Source organism: Hemiscyllium ocellatum, chromosome 16 (genome assembly GCF_020745735.1).
Source record: "Hemiscyllium ocellatum isolate sHemOce1 chromosome 16, sHemOce1.pat.X.cur, whole genome shotgun sequence".
Taxonomy (NCBI): Eukaryota; Metazoa; Chordata; class Chondrichthyes; order Orectolobiformes; family Hemiscylliidae; genus Hemiscyllium; species Hemiscyllium ocellatum.
The window spans coordinates 25,392,480-25,408,137 of NC_083416.1; the positions used below are offsets into that span (position 1 = coordinate 25,392,480).

At 37.8% G+C, this 15,658-nt stretch overlaps 1 protein-coding gene across 3 annotated transcripts in view; it reads right to left on the bottom strand.

Annotated features, from left to right (window-relative positions):
• Positions 1-15,658, bottom strand: part of cpeb4b (cytoplasmic polyadenylation element binding protein 4b) — a 120,974-nt gene that overhangs the window by 22,208 nt on the left and 83,108 nt on the right. For 2 of the 3 annotated variants that reach the window (XR_009645534.1, XM_060837083.1), the window contains 3 exons: positions 10,773-10,796; positions 538-711; positions 271-360 (listed from right to left, as the gene is read on the bottom strand). Coding sequence is in view for 2 of the 3 variants with exons in the window: in XM_060837083.1 (XP_060693066.1) it covers positions 271-360; positions 538-711; positions 10,773-10,796 (288 nt within the window). In the remaining variant the exon portion in view is untranslated. The remainder of the gene's footprint in view (positions 1-270; positions 361-537; positions 712-10,772; positions 10,797-15,658) is intronic. The other variant, XM_060837084.1, reaches the window with a different exon arrangement.

Consider the following 15,658-nt stretch of genomic DNA (forward strand, 5'->3'; position numbering starts at 1 on the left):
CACTACCGACCTACACCAAGACACTGTTGCAGTTCTTAATGTCACCTTAAATAGAAATGTCAGTTTTGCAAAGATTTAGATTCTTTAAAATTGACTCAAGTATCTCTGATTGTGATGATCATCTCCTTTCATTACATGCAACAAGGTTAAAACAAAGATGAACAGTGCATTTGTACAGACAATGAAGATTACGACGGCATCGTTCAAATGTGACCTTTCTCAATCATAGCACTACACAAAAAGATCAGTGTCAGATCTAATTTGACTTACCTTTTGGTGGAAAGTATGACTTGCTTTCTGCTTTATGAGGCCAGTCAACAACCAGAGAACCAAAACGACGAAAGCTAGCTGTGATTTCATCTGTTTGAACAAAAATGTGCTCAGTCTCTTTCAACTACATAGATTGTTATTCTGCTGAGGATGTAAAAAATATATTCTATGTCTGTGAATACAGGAAAAAGTACTAACAGCTAAGGGAAATAGAAAATATTTATTTATATTTTGAAACAAACTATATTTGCAAAGATGCAGCACTACCTTCATCAATATCAGGTGGCAAGCCACCAACAAACACTTTACGGGAATATCGCTCCACTCGTTCACCATTTTGATGAGGAAAACAATGAGGAGAACTTATGCCACTATGAAGTGTTTGATCACCACGTCCATCATCAAGGAACCCATCTTCAACAGGGAAGAGTGAAGAATGACCTAGAAAAAACAAATATTAAATTATTAAAGAATTCACATCAGGAAAGCATTTATGCTGTAAAATGTGCCTTCTACCGATCAATTACCCTTTCTTAAAATAGATACACGTAAACTATGTTATTGCTTTTATAGCACTAATTTGGAGATTTCATTCCTTTTTGTTATAGCACTTCAAAATCTGCATAGTTTGTATTTGGTTCACACTGAAACTTGCACAGGCTTCCAAGTATATATGAACATTTTTTTTTGGAAAAATATGGGCTAACAAATTTAAGTCACCAGGTATCTTTAAAGGCAAAGAGTGCTCAACTAACCTGATAGAACACTTTGGAATGATGTAGAAGTTCACGAAGGCAGAATAATTGCTGTGCATGCAGATTTACAAAAGGAGTTAGAAAGAAAAGTAATATTCGTTCGTAAAGTGAAAGCCCATTGGATTAAAGGAATGTTACAACATGGATACCAAATGAAAGGGACTGAAAGCAGAAAGAAGTTTAAGAGGGAATGTACTTAACTCTGATTATGTTTTAAGGGTGTAAGAGGGAATGCAAGACCATAAGCTATCAGAGAAGCAGGCCATTCAGCACGACAAATCGACTCCACCAGAAAGATAATGGCGCATCTGATAATCCTCAAATCTGCTTTCTTGTCTTTTCCTGGATTTCTTAAGCGTGTCTATTGTTCCTTGAATATATATACAACTCTCTGCACATATTTGCTACCCAGTCAAGTAGAAATTTGTCTTCATCCATCTTAAATGGGTGAGTCCTCACTTTGAAGTTATGCCTTCTGGTCCTAGGCTCTTCCATAACTGGGAACAATCTTGCCGCATCTACCCTATCAACTCCCCCAAGAATCTTGAATGTTTCAATGCCTCTCATTCTTCTAAATTCCAATGATTAAACACCCTACCTCCACAACCTCCTCATAAACCAGAAACAACCTAGTGAACCTTCTCTGTACAACCTACAAATCCAGCATATCTTCCTTAGATAAAGGGGTCAAAATTGTTCACACTATTCCAGCTGTGGTCTGATTAGTGCCTTATATTGTTTTACCAAGTCCTCCCTACTATTATACTCCACTCCCTTTGAAATAAAGGCCAATGTCCATTTGCTTTCTGAACATTGATGAACTTTGTGATTTATGCATGTGGATTCCCAAATCCTTCTGTACTGGAGCTGTCAAGTTTTCCCCCTCATTTAAACAAGTTTCTCTATTCATCCTGCCAAAATGCATTATCTACCATGTTGTATTTAATTATTTTGCCACTTAACCTGCTTATATTCCTCAGCAGACTCAGTGAACCTCACCATTTGCCTTTGTATATATTTTTGTATCATCCGCAAACCTGGTTATAGTAGATTCACTCCTCTCACCCAATTCAGTAATATATTGTGAATATGTCTTTTAAAATCATTTGTGGGATATGGCCATTGCTGGCTGGCCAGCATTATTGCACGTCCCTGGTTGCCCTTGAGAAGGCAGTGGTGAGCTGCCTTCTTGAACTACTGCAGTTCACCGGTTGTGGGTTGACTCTCAATGCCATTAGGGAGGGTTTCCAGGATTTGACCCAGCAACAGTGATATTTTTCCAAGTTCAGATGGAAAGTGGCTTGGAGAAGAACTTGAAGGTGGTGGTGTTCCCATTTATCTGTTATCCTTGTCCTTCTAGATAAAAGTGGTTGTGGGTTTGGAAAGTTCTGTCTGAGGATCTTTAGTGAATTTCTGCACTGTGTCTTGTAAATAGTACATACTGATGCCAAGTGTCAGTGATTGCCCCAGCCCAGACCCCTATGTCACACCACTAGTTGTCACCCTAAAATTCCCACCTTACCCCAACGCTGTCTTCTATCAGTTATCCAATCTTCTATCCAAGAAATATATTACCTCCAACATCATATTATGTATTCTAAATGCCCATTACATCCTTCACAACAGATTAACATTTTCCCCAATAATAGACATTAAGCTAACAGGCCTATAGCTATCTTTTTTTGGTCTCCTTTCATTTTGAAATATCCGAGAGATATTTATGCTTCCCAATTTCTTTTTGTACCTAATGCAATTTTCTGATGTTGAGGAAAAGTTTAAAGTTGACAACATAGACACTAACAGGTTGTTTCTCTGATTGGTGCATCTAAAACATGAAGACACACAGTCATAGGATAAAGAACCAATCATTTAGGACTGAGAAGAGGAGAAAGCTCTTCACTTGAGGCTTTGAGAATAATCTACTCAGAAGGTAGTACGTGCTATTTGTGTACTCAAAGTCGAAACTGACTGATTTAGGTCTCTTGATTTTGCGGTCAGGAGGAAAGTATAATTAAGACTGAGGTTTAGCTATCATAGTATTAAATGACAGGGTAGGCTAAATGGACTAATTGGTCTATTCCTGCTCAGATTTTTAATGTTTGTATTAATGCTCCTTTTTCTTTTCTCTCCCCCAATGAATAAAGAGTAATTAGAATAAAAACTTCATAGATTTTGTTAAAACCATATTTCATTGCCAGAATTACAAAACTTTGCCATTATACATTTTCTCTAATAGTGCCCATTTCAAACTTAAACATTTGGCACATAAGTTAGTATGGTGGTAGCTATAGGACTAAAGTTCACATGCATTGAAGATAACACAAATAAATGTTGAGATGTGAATGCTGCAGTTTGCTCTCATTTGTCTGAACTTCAAATATATTTATTGAGCCTGACCATGAAGTATTTGTATAAAATGTGAAGTATGGATCTGCATTGCTTATTTATTTCATTTTGGGTCTTGGATGTAGATAATATAGAAAAGTAAACTTTTCATCTTGCATACTAGACTGAATAATATCTCTCAGCTAAGCATAATGAGGACCAATGTGCATGTAACGTTCAGTACAAACTTCCTGCCCTCACCAATGACTTCATCCCATCCTGGACACTAAGGCTGAGCCAGATAACTTGCAACCTAGAAATCTTAGAGTCCGAATTAATCTTCAGACTCCCTGCCAACTATCATAAAGAATAGCTACTTTCATCTTAGTAAGATGAACTGTCTTCGCCTCCTCCCTCCCTCTCCCCCCAACTCAGCCAGTTTACAACTGAAACACTCATGCATTTGACAACATATTGCTGGAGATGAAATAAAATTAGTATTGCAAATAGTCAGGTCAGGCAGTATCTGTAGAGAGCAAAATGGAATTTAAGTTTCAGGTAGATGACCTTTCATTCAAAAAAATCACCTCTGTTAACTGTTTCGCATTGCATAGATACTGTCTGATCTGATTAGGTCTAGCATTTTCTGTTTTTTGTTTCTGCATGCCTTAATTATTTGCAGACATGGTTTTGTCCATTTCCCAGCCTCCAGAAAATTCAATTCAACTAAAATTCTGCCAGCTGTATCATTACAAAGGTACCTTATCCAAAGTTCTCCTCTTTATTGGCTCTCTGAGTCTCAAGTTTCCATCCTTAGTTTAAATGCTCTCATAGCCTTACAAGACCCTATCTTCAATTTCCTCGACAAACTGATTGTCCACATACCTCTGGCAAGTAAAGTAATTTACTTTGCTTCTTTCGTGCAGACCTCCTCCCTTCCGATAAACTTTATAAATTGCAGCTGTGTTTTCAGCTGCATAAATCTCATCCTCTGGAATTATACTACATTTCCACCCAAAACTACAAGGACCCTGAAAGTGGACTAGTTAACTCAACCTGTTCTTGCTAGCATTTAACATTCAGGGAAGCAGAATGAACCATCCCCACCTTGAGCTAATGAACTTTATGCTTTTTGTTCAACTACCAATCTTAACCGTTGACACAATTTCTGCTTTCAGCACTAACACTTGTAGTGCATTCCAGTCTAATAATTTACTGCAAAAACATTTTCTGCACTCAAACATGAAATTCATACATTTTGTGGAAGTAGTCTGTTTACATCTACTTCATCCCATTTATACACCTATCAAACAACCCAACAATTGCTTGATTCAAATAAAACAGACTATGTAAAAGAAATACCCTACATAAAGAAATTAATGCAGAAAGGAGAGCTGAAGAGCATGTGCTCATTTTTGCATTGTTTCTTTACACAAGATATTCCTTTTACATGATCTTCCATTTGCAATGTCAATGTTTGAAGATAGGATTAACTCACAGGCTTCAATGCTAAGAATCATAGCTGCTGACTATAATATCAATGATTTAGACCTAAGGAAAGTAATAAATTGAAGGATTCAAACCTATTAAGAGATTCCTTCATATAGTTAAAATCTTTGTTGGATGCACAAAACTGGTTCATGATTAGATATGTCTAAATGTACTGCATTGTCTTCTTGGCCAAATCTTCCTGGGGATTTTTCTTTATATCCATCAAGAACATAGCAGTCAAGACTATTTGATTCTACCTTGTTGAAGATAATAGTTGATTGGCACGCGTGTGGCACAAATGTTATGTGCCAATTATCAGAACAAGCTTGGTCATTCTCAAGTTCTTCCTGCATGCAGATACAGTCTGATTTGAAGTGAGAGAAGGTTGGTGCTTGGGATTTTAAGAACATAGCTCATGTGCCAACTTCACAACCATGAAGAATCATCTGATAACAAGAGGGATCACATACAGAATGCAGGGATCATTTCAGGCACCAATGTTTAACCTGATGGTTCTGAATATTGTGCAATGATCATTCCCACTTCTAGCTGAATGATGGAAGGTCATTGGTGAAACCACTGAAAATGGTTGGGTCGAGAACACTGCCCTGAGAAACTCTTGCAGCAACGTACTGAAATGGAGATGACTGGCCTTTAATACTTTAGTTGAAAATGTGTTGCTGGAAAAGCGCAGCAGGTCAGGCAGCATCCAAGGAGCAGGCGAATCGGCATTTCGGGCATGAGCCCTTCTTCAGAAATGAAGAGTGTGCCAAACAGGCTAAGATAAAGGTAGGGAGGAGGGACTTGGGGGAGGGGTGTTGGAAATGCGATAGATGGAAGGAGGTTAAGGTGAGGGTGATGGGCCGGAGTGGAGGCGGGGGCGGAGAAGTCGGGAAGAAGATTGCAGGTTAGGAAGGCTGTGCTGAGTTCGAGGGTTGGGACTGAGGCGCTCTTCCTCCAGCTGTCGTGTTGCTATGGTCTGGCCTTGGAGGAGTCCAAGGATCTGCATGTCCTTGGTGGAGTGGGAGGGGGAGTTTAAGTGTTGAGCCACGGGGCGGTTGGGTTGGTTGGTCTGGGTGTCCCAGAGGCGTTCTCTGAAACGTTCCGCAAGTAGGTGGCCCATTGCCCGAAACATCGATTCTCCTGCTCCTTGGAAAATTTATATTGGGGAGACAGGCCGACTACTTGCGAAACGTTTCTGAGAACACCTCTGGGACACCCGGACCAACCAACCCAACCACCCCGTGGCTCAACACTTCAACGCTCCCTCCCACTACACCAAGGACATGCAGGTCCTTGGACTCCTCCATTGCCAGACCATAGCAATACGATGGCTGGAGGAAGAGCATCTCATCTTCCGCCTAGGAACCTTCCAACCACAAGGGATGAACTCAGATTTCTCCAGTTTCCTCATTTCCCCTCCCCCCACCTTGTCTCAGTCCCAAACCCTCGAACTCAGCACCACCTTCCTAATCTGCAATCTTCTTCCTGACCTCTCTGCCCCCACCCCTACTCCGGCCTAGCACCCTCACCTTAACCTCCTTCCACCTATCGCATTTCCAATGCCCCTCCCCCAAGTCCCTCCTCCCTACCTTTTATCTTAGCCTGCTTGGCACACTCGCCTCATTCTTGAAGAAGGGCTCATGCCTGAAATGTCTATTCTTCTGCTCCTTGGATGCTACCTGACCTGCTGCGCTTTTCCAGCAACACATTTTCAGCTCTAATCTCCAGCATCTGCAGTCCTCACTTTCTCCTTTAATACTATAGTTGCCATCCTTCATTCTTGAAATGATTAACCAGTGGAGAACTCCTAACAATATTCCCATTGACTTACATTTTGCTAGATCTTCTTGATGCCACAAACAAATGCTGCCTGATATTAAAGGCAGTCATTTTTCTTTGCCTACAGAGCTGAATTCCAGAGGTGCAATGTTTGGACCAAATCTGTGAGCGAAGTAGCAGGACCCAAACTGGACAGTCTGCTTACCAATGCTAAGTGCCACTTGATAAGCAGCAACCGCTGAACACTACTTTCCAGTACTAAAAAGCAAAATTTGGTGGGTGCTGGAAATCAAAATTAAAAATAGGTCTGAGTATTTCCAGCACTTTGGCAGCAAAGAGGAGCAGAATTAAAATTTCAAGTGGAACATGTTGCAAAGAAGCATCACCTGAAATGTGAACCCTTTCTCTCCCAACAGCTGCTACCATGTATTTATAGCATTTGTTTTTATTACTAATGAATTGGCTTCTTACTTTTGGATGGAAAAGAAATATTGTAATTCAAAAGCAGCTCAAAAGGCATTTTTGCCATCTAAAAAAGAAATCAGGATACACGAATCCAGTGGCAGTTGGATTAAAACTGTTGGTAAATTTGAATTATCAGGAGTTGTTTGATATATGCAAATTTCAAAAGCTAAAGTCACAATGTATTATCCAAAATAAATTCGTTCAACAGTATTTGTAAGTAATACTGCAGTATTCAATTTAGATTTCTTCAATATTGCACAATTATTTTTCACAGTTACAAAACCTTATTCAATGTGCCGATCTTATCAAGATGTGGAGCAATAATCAGTAAACGGTGCAAACAAATTTACAAAGAACTCCACAACTCGACACTGTTTATTGGAATGTTAGGTTTTATCTCAGAGGCAGGAATATAAATGTGGAAAAGATGCTTAGGTTATACAGAGAAATAATGCTCAGCTTTGGGGATCAAATTCTAAGATCAGACAGCATTAGTCAATAAAGGTTGACAGGTATTATTTCTGGTCAGTAAACATTGGCTGGAAGAGAAAAAAAAGTTAGAAATCGATGTGAAAGTTAGGTGTGGGAAAGTTGATAATCTACAACAATGCTACTTATTTGAATTAAGTGGTCAGTCACATAATTCAAAGAATTTAATGAATTTTTATAGCACCTGGTATCTACTTAGTAGACATAAATTCAATGGCACATGCACATCTGGACTCAAGTTAATGAATTTAAACGTATTTTAGTTCACTTAGCAAATTCCTTAAGAGTATATTGCACATTTTGCAAGACATGACAGTGGAGTCACCTGATCTTCATTTTGTCTTCACAATATGGTGGAAGCCATATTTTGAACAGCTAATTTGATATACCAAGTTAAAAGTACAAACTTATAGATGTCTAAGGAGTGTTTGAGCTCTTGGATATTAAGAGGTCATGTGTCAACTCAGTTGGATTACTCCTGTTCAGTTGGCAAAGGTGGCCCAAGCTTCGAGACCTATCATTTGAATTTGTTGTTTCCAGTTTGACCCTTCCATTCTCAGCCTCCTACATGGGAGGCAAAGCACAATATAACTGAGGAACAGTGTGTCAATTTTTTTGACTTTATTAAAAATCACACAACACCAGGTTATAGTCAAACAGGTTTATTTGAAACCCAGCCTTCAGGATTCAGTTTAAATTTTTGTTATAACCTCCTCCACTTTTTTTTTACTTTATCTTTACTGGCTTAATTATTACTTACTTTTCCTGCAATCCCCTTCTCTCCTCACTTTCAGAGAGTAGATGTCCACCATTCTGCCATTCATACCACCTAGAGTCAGAGTACACTTGGACTCTCCAAAAGATTTTCTTCCTTGTTCCATTATAACTCCCTTGCACAATGTTGTCATTTAAATGACCCTTTCTTTTATCCATTATTCCTAAATTTCCTCAGTTCTGATGAAAGTTTAATGTGGAACATTATGTCTGTTTTTCTCTCAAAAGATGCAGACTCATCTGTGGAGTATTAAACATTTTGTTTTTATTTCAACAACTAAGGGGTGCTGCACAAGTTCATCAGGCTGAGAGGGTTGTAGGAAGAGAACAGATTCCATAAACTAGGCTCACTACAGAATAGATGATGAATGATAATTACTTGAAGGTCTTGATTCAATTAAGATAAAATAGAGAAATAATTTCATCTGACAAAGGAAATAAGGTGTGTTTGAAGGTTACTTTTTCCTCATATTCCCTCTTGGCCAATGCACACCTTGAAATATTGCATTTATGCATCCTAATTTTATTTGAATAAATTTTAGACTACCTTCTACATTAAAAAAAACTTGAGGAATGTCTGATGGATTCTGTTAAGAAATGAACCATGGCTCACAGGCAGAATGAGGTGGTAAAGCAATCCTTTTAAGCCACTTTAGCAAACCTCTAACAAGTACAACTTCTATTGGAAAAAGCAAATTCACCGCAAATATTGATATAATTAATATCAATAAATATAATAGATGAATGTTAACTTTATTCTCCATGCTTTTGAGAAATGTTATTTATTCACCTACAAATGGGAACACAATATATTGCAATAATAGCACTAAGAGGATGTCTTTTTGGAAACCGGTTTGAAAAATGATGGCTATTTCAGGGAATTATAAAAGGTCAATGGACACCAGGATTGATCATCTCCAAATCCAAGTGCTCATAGAAAATAAAACCGTAAGAGTGGTAGGCTTGGGGCATGTTTACATAAGCATGGAATGAAAAGCCTTTTGATTATTCTTGAATCATTTGAGAGAGCATTTCATGAGAGATTGACATTCCTCCTCTTTTGGTAGTAGCTATTGTTGCGAAAGACATATACTGTCCAACAATGGCCATTCTCGATATATGACAGTGAACAGAGGGTACATGACAACCAATAAATTTTTAAGTTAGACTGGAGCTTATTAAATCTATACTCATTTCTGGCAATATCCATTACAATGTCCATTGCCCAGGAATTCAAGACTAACTACTTGAATGCACCTATAATTTATTATATATTGCACCTGAACTGTCTGAATCTAAAATTAACCTTTCACTAATTATGGTAAAATTGCGATGGCTTGGAGATTATTAATAAAACTATTGCTAACACCAAGTTGCTCAGATTTTTGTGTTTCTCTTCAGTTACTTCACATGGGTTAAGAAAATATATTTTAGTTTAATCAATGGCTGCTCCTGTAATGATCATTATGCAGTAAATTTAATTTGAACAACAAACTTGAAGAGTCATTTCATATACATGCATGTATTACAGGCATAAGTTAAAATAAGGTTTTCAATTATATTTGGTCTATGTTCTTCTAAAATATGAAAACAGCTTTCCATTATTGTACAAAATGCTGAAGCATTCAATTTTATAAATTAATATACATTTGTAGACATCCAATATTGGTTAGCCATGCAGTGATGCAACTTTCATCCCAAAGGATGAAAGATTTGAGATGCATATTTTCAAGTGGAGATAAAAAATTGCAGAGTTTTTTGTCCCCACTCCTTGGTTTCATCCTCACATGACAGGGGAACTTGGTAAAATGTTAATAAGGGTAATATACATGCAAAATAATAATTTTCAATAAAAATTTACTTCAAGAATACTAGTGCTTGCAAGTTTATTGGGATATTAAATGGTTAGAACATACCAAATATTCATATAAATTTGTTAAAAATTAAAGGTATACCAAGTGAAGTTCAAATAAAAAGAGCAGTTTTTCTTGTCCTACTGGAAGCAGTTCAGAATGGAGTATTGAACAAATCTAGGCAAAACCGGTAAACTAGGGGGCAAGGGTTACATGGGTTTTTTTTAAAAATGTTTGTCAAGTCTTCTTTTGTATTACCAAATTGAATTCTAAGCTAGCATCTTTTAAACATCATTCAAAGTCAAGGAACCCACAGAGGAAATCATAAGGCGAAATTTTGTGCACTTCAGAAGAGAGATTTGTAGGAGGTCTAGAACAGATTATCAATGTACATGGATTATCTAAAGAAAATATACTTCGTTGTGTCATGCATCTCATGCTGAAACTTCAAACAGCAATTCTTTACGAAGGACGTTGAAGTTGTGACTTGCATATAAAACGTATGACTAGTTAAATGTGAAGTATTATACTACGAACACACTATAAAAATTTATTTTCATAGTTTTACCTCGCCTTCGCCCATATGTCCTCGCTGCATGTAAACAGAAAGAAAACACTTTTCAATCATAGAAGATAAATTTATTTCCTTTATAACACCCATGTAGAAAAAAGCAATGCAGAAATTATGAATTATAACACCATGGAACTGGTTTAAATTAGTTTACACTCTCTTCAAAGGAAAATGTGCTATTTAAATGGATGTCACATTTGTAAGCAAGAATAATTGTTGATACTGAAAACCTTGAACAGCAGCCCTCTGCTGTGGCATTAGCAAGGATTTGCTACCAAATATTTCAATCTAATTACTAAACAACCACCTTTTCAAGGGGGAGGGATGAAGAAATGCAGGACAAATTGCATAGTTGATTAAAAAGTTGATAATGAGTAACTATATCAAATTCTTCTTGGTCTTGCCATGAACACAGATGGAATCAGTTTAAAAGTGGTAAGGATTTCAACTGTCACACTGGTTACCTAAAGTAAACTAGACAAGTCTTATCCCTAGATCAAAAACAACAGTATAATTCGCCTGAGGAGAGTGTAGACCACTATAGCTCATAAGAAGTTGCTGCTCCAATGTTGGTTTATTAAGGTGGTCCAAGTTTTAATCCTAATGATGATGGAAGATAATAAAGTTAAAATCAGTGAGTGACCTGAAAGCAAATTCTAAAGCAAATGCTCCTAAATTTTGGAGGTTTTACAAGTTGCTGCTGAAGCATCTCTGGTGAGTTCTGTGGTACATGTAGGTAAAAGATGGAGTGAAAGTCAAACTCCATGGTTGGAATGCTGATCGAGTGGACCACATTGTCCAGAATGATGACAAATTTCTTGTGTTCGGAACTGTACTAACCCAGGCAATGGAGGTTAGAGTAGAGCATTGCATACTGAGTTGCAATTCATTAAAATTAGGAGTAGGTTGTTTGATTCTTTGATATCACTCTGCCATTCAATATCCTCTACCTCAATGCCACATTTGCACTCTCTCTCCATATCCCTTGATGGTTTTGATATGTTTAAAAAAACCTGAGACCCAGCTTCTGTAGTGGAAAATACCACTGGATGACCACCCTCAATATTAAAAAAAACTTCCTTCATCCTAGATTTAAATGGCCTACTCCATAAAATGAGACCCTTTGCTCTCCAGAGACTCCCCAGAGGAAACACTCCTTGCATTTAATCTGTCTAGCCTTGGTCAAATTTTACACTTTTCAATCAGCTACCCATGTGTACTTTTAAACTTTGGTTCAACAAGCCAATATTCACTAATCTCTCTTCAAAACAATCCTGCAAACCCTGGAATCAACCGAGTGAACACCTTTGCTGTACTACCTCTACGGCAAGTATATTCTCAAGTGTGGAGGAAAACTGTACACAATACTCAAAGTGCAGTCTTACCAAGTTATGCATAAATGCAGTAAGAGTGAAAAGTGAAGGGGAAATTCACACAGCATGGAAATAGACCCTTCAGTCTAACTCATCTACATCGACCTGACATCCCCATCTGACCTAGTTCCATTCATCAGCATTTGACCCATATTCCTCCAAACCTTTCCTATCATGTACCTATCCAAATATTTCTTTTACAGGTTGTGATTGTACCAGCCTTCACCACTTCCTCTGGTAGCTCGTTCCATACACACATCCCTCAGGTCCTTTTTGAATCTTTCCCTTCTCACCTTAAAACCTGTGCCCTCTAGCTTTGGACTCTCCCACCCTAGGAGAAAGATGCTTGCTGTTCACTCTATTCGTAATTTTATAAACCTCTAAGGTCACCCCTCAATATCCAACACTTCATGGAAAAAAAGCCCCAACCTATTCAGCCTCTCCATATAGTTCAAACCTTCCAACCTGGCAACATCCTTGTAAATCTTTTCTGAATGTTTTCAAGTTTCACAACATCTTTACCACAGCAGGGGAGATCAGAGTTGAAAGCAGCATTCTAAAAGCTGCTTAACCAATGTCCTATACAAGTCATTGGTGCTATAATGAGTGTTTCATCAACATGAATTGGCTAGAACGTGATTGCCGAATTGTGTGTGTTGTTTAGATGATGCGAACTTTCTACTGAACGGGTACAGCGGTTTTCTATTAGCGATCTTTCACGTCGCAATTTTCTGTAGTGGTTTTTCATAGTACAATTTTCTATAGCATGAGGTTGCAGAAGAACACAACTGTCATGTTATAGCAGAATGACCTGTACAGCTGCAACATGACATCCCAACTCTTATATTTAATGTTCTGTTTAAACGAAGGCTGTGCCAAACACTGCCTTCACCATCCTCTCTACCTGTGACTCCACTTTCAAGGAACTATGCATTAGCACCTCTAGGCCTTTGTTTGGCAATACTCCCCCAGGCATTACCATTAACCACATAAGTTCTGCCTTGGTTTGCTGTACCAAAATGTAATAAGTCATATTTAAGTACATTAAACCCCATCTGCTTCTCCCAGCTGATTGGTCCATCTGATCAAGGTCCCTTCTGCGGTAACCTTCTTCACTGTCCACTACACCACCTATTTGGCATCATCTACAAACTGAGCAATAATACCTCTATATTTACATCCAAATTAATAAGTGACAAAGCAATGGATGGCAAGACAGTGACTGTCTCATCACTCACGTTCTGATCAACTAACCAAAGTTTATCCTCAAAACATTGCATATGTGTATTATTTTATTTCAATGACCAGAAAGTTCCAAAACTGCCAACTCATTGAACATTCAACCTATTTTTGAACATATTAAATCCTTGAAGGTACACACACTGTACTGTATGCACACCTTGTATTGCACCTAATCCCCAGCTATCCCCCCACACCACCCCCCCCGCCCCCCAAAAAGGCAATCACACATCCTCCCAACGTTTTAAAAACAGTGCAGTGAAAGATAGTTTCATGGCATTTTTTTCAATTAACATTTGTACTTGGTAGTCATGCTTGTCAGAAGAAAACTTGACATATGAAAAAAGTTAAAAAACTGTTAACACTGCACAAGGTGAGTGTTGTTATAAGAAAGGGTTGGCTTCATCTTAAACTGTAATAATTCAAGTTGAAGATAATACTGTCCTGTAATGGCCAAGTCTGGTTAAGAAACATTTGCTAAAATTTGTACATTTTTATTAACCTCTTAGCCTTATTATTTCTTAAGTGGTGATCGGTTAGCTCAGTAGATTGATCTGCTGGTTTGTATGCCAACCAAATGCGTTTACTTCCTGCAACCATAGGTTACCATGAAGGACTCTCCTTTTTAAACTCTTCACTCACCTGAAGTATGGTGACTCAGTTTAAACCACCCACCAATTGTCTCCAATGCGAGAGCAGCCCTATGAACTATAGGGCTATGGTGACTTTACCTTTATTTCTCAAGTGGAAGATTAAGTGGTCAACTGTCAATTTGCAAGAATTTGAGGGTTGTTCCATTTGCTTCAAATGGAAATTGATCAAGTTGAAAATAAGTCAACAGAAGATATATTTCAAAGAAAAACTATGTCTTATCTGCTGCATGCAAGACATGATACTCAAAAATATAGGAGAATCTTTTGACTGGTCAGACTTTGGAATAAGTGGTTAAATATGTAATAATACATGTAAGAATTTACTAGACAGAGTCAAGTAAGGTATCACCTGGGCTGGGGAAAAGCATTCATTTATGTTTAAAAACATTAAGATGGTGTTAATGGATAAGCAAGCTGTACTTAAACCTGATTAGATACAAGAACCATTAGATAAGTTGCATCTAAGAATATGTGGAAATTCAGGTGGCATGACCATATTTTTCTTGGACTCAGGGATGGTGTCAGAGATGAAGAATTGCAAATGTTGCTGTTCAAAGAAAGTTAAAAGTTAAACCTTTAAATGACAAGGCAGTCTGTTTAATTTTGGTGGGTAACTCAAGTGATTTTGTCACTTTGCAAAATCAGGTTAATTACACAAAGCCAGCATAGGTATTCTTATGGGTGAATTACATCTAACTAGATCTCAACCTAGACATTGGTTTAAACGGCAAAACTTCAAAATGTACACATGTAAAACTTGAAATCACTTAACTACAATAAACATAGCTCAAAATTTCACAAGAACAGTAAACAGGTTGGCACAAATGGTGGTGGATGAAACTAAATGTAGAGAATAATAAAGTCATTTCTTTTTGTGGGAAAAACACTAAAATTAAAATAGGTTTCAGTTTTAAAATGGAATGCAGGAACAGCAGGACCTGGATATATTGCATAAAATCATTGAAGGTGGCAGGATAAGTTGAGAGAGCACAATTAATAAATACAAAAACAAAAGCAATAATTGTTTGTAAAACTTGCATAGTAGTGATTCAGCCTCAGCTGCAGTTTTCTGTGCCACACTTTAGGAAAATTACATACGCATTGGAGTGCAGGAAAGATATTAGATTGCTTCCAGGGATGAGCAAATTCAATTACATAAATAGAGTCAGAGAAATTATCCCACAACCTTAAAGTATGACCCTGCTTTTGGACACTTCAGTCATCAGAAGGATCCTTCTGTGTTTATCCCATCTTCATTTTTTAGAATTTGAGACGGTTCTATAAAATTTCCTCCTCACTCTTCCAAACACAAGTGAATATAGTCCCAAGCAATAGTTTTGCTTCAGATGCCAGTCTTGCCATCCCAGGAACCAGCCTGGTAAGCCTTTGCATTTCCCCACAGCCAGAACATGCTTCCTCAGAGAAGGCGCCCAAAAACTGGCACAATACTCTGATCTCAACAAGGCCCTATACAATTGCAGCAAGACATAACCAGATGGGGCGGATTAGACCAGATCTGGCTTTAGCAATTATGGGAATCACCTTAGGAAGGATATATTCACTTTGAGAGTGCAACATAGATTAACTAGAATAATATTTGAGAGATGCCATTTTTGCA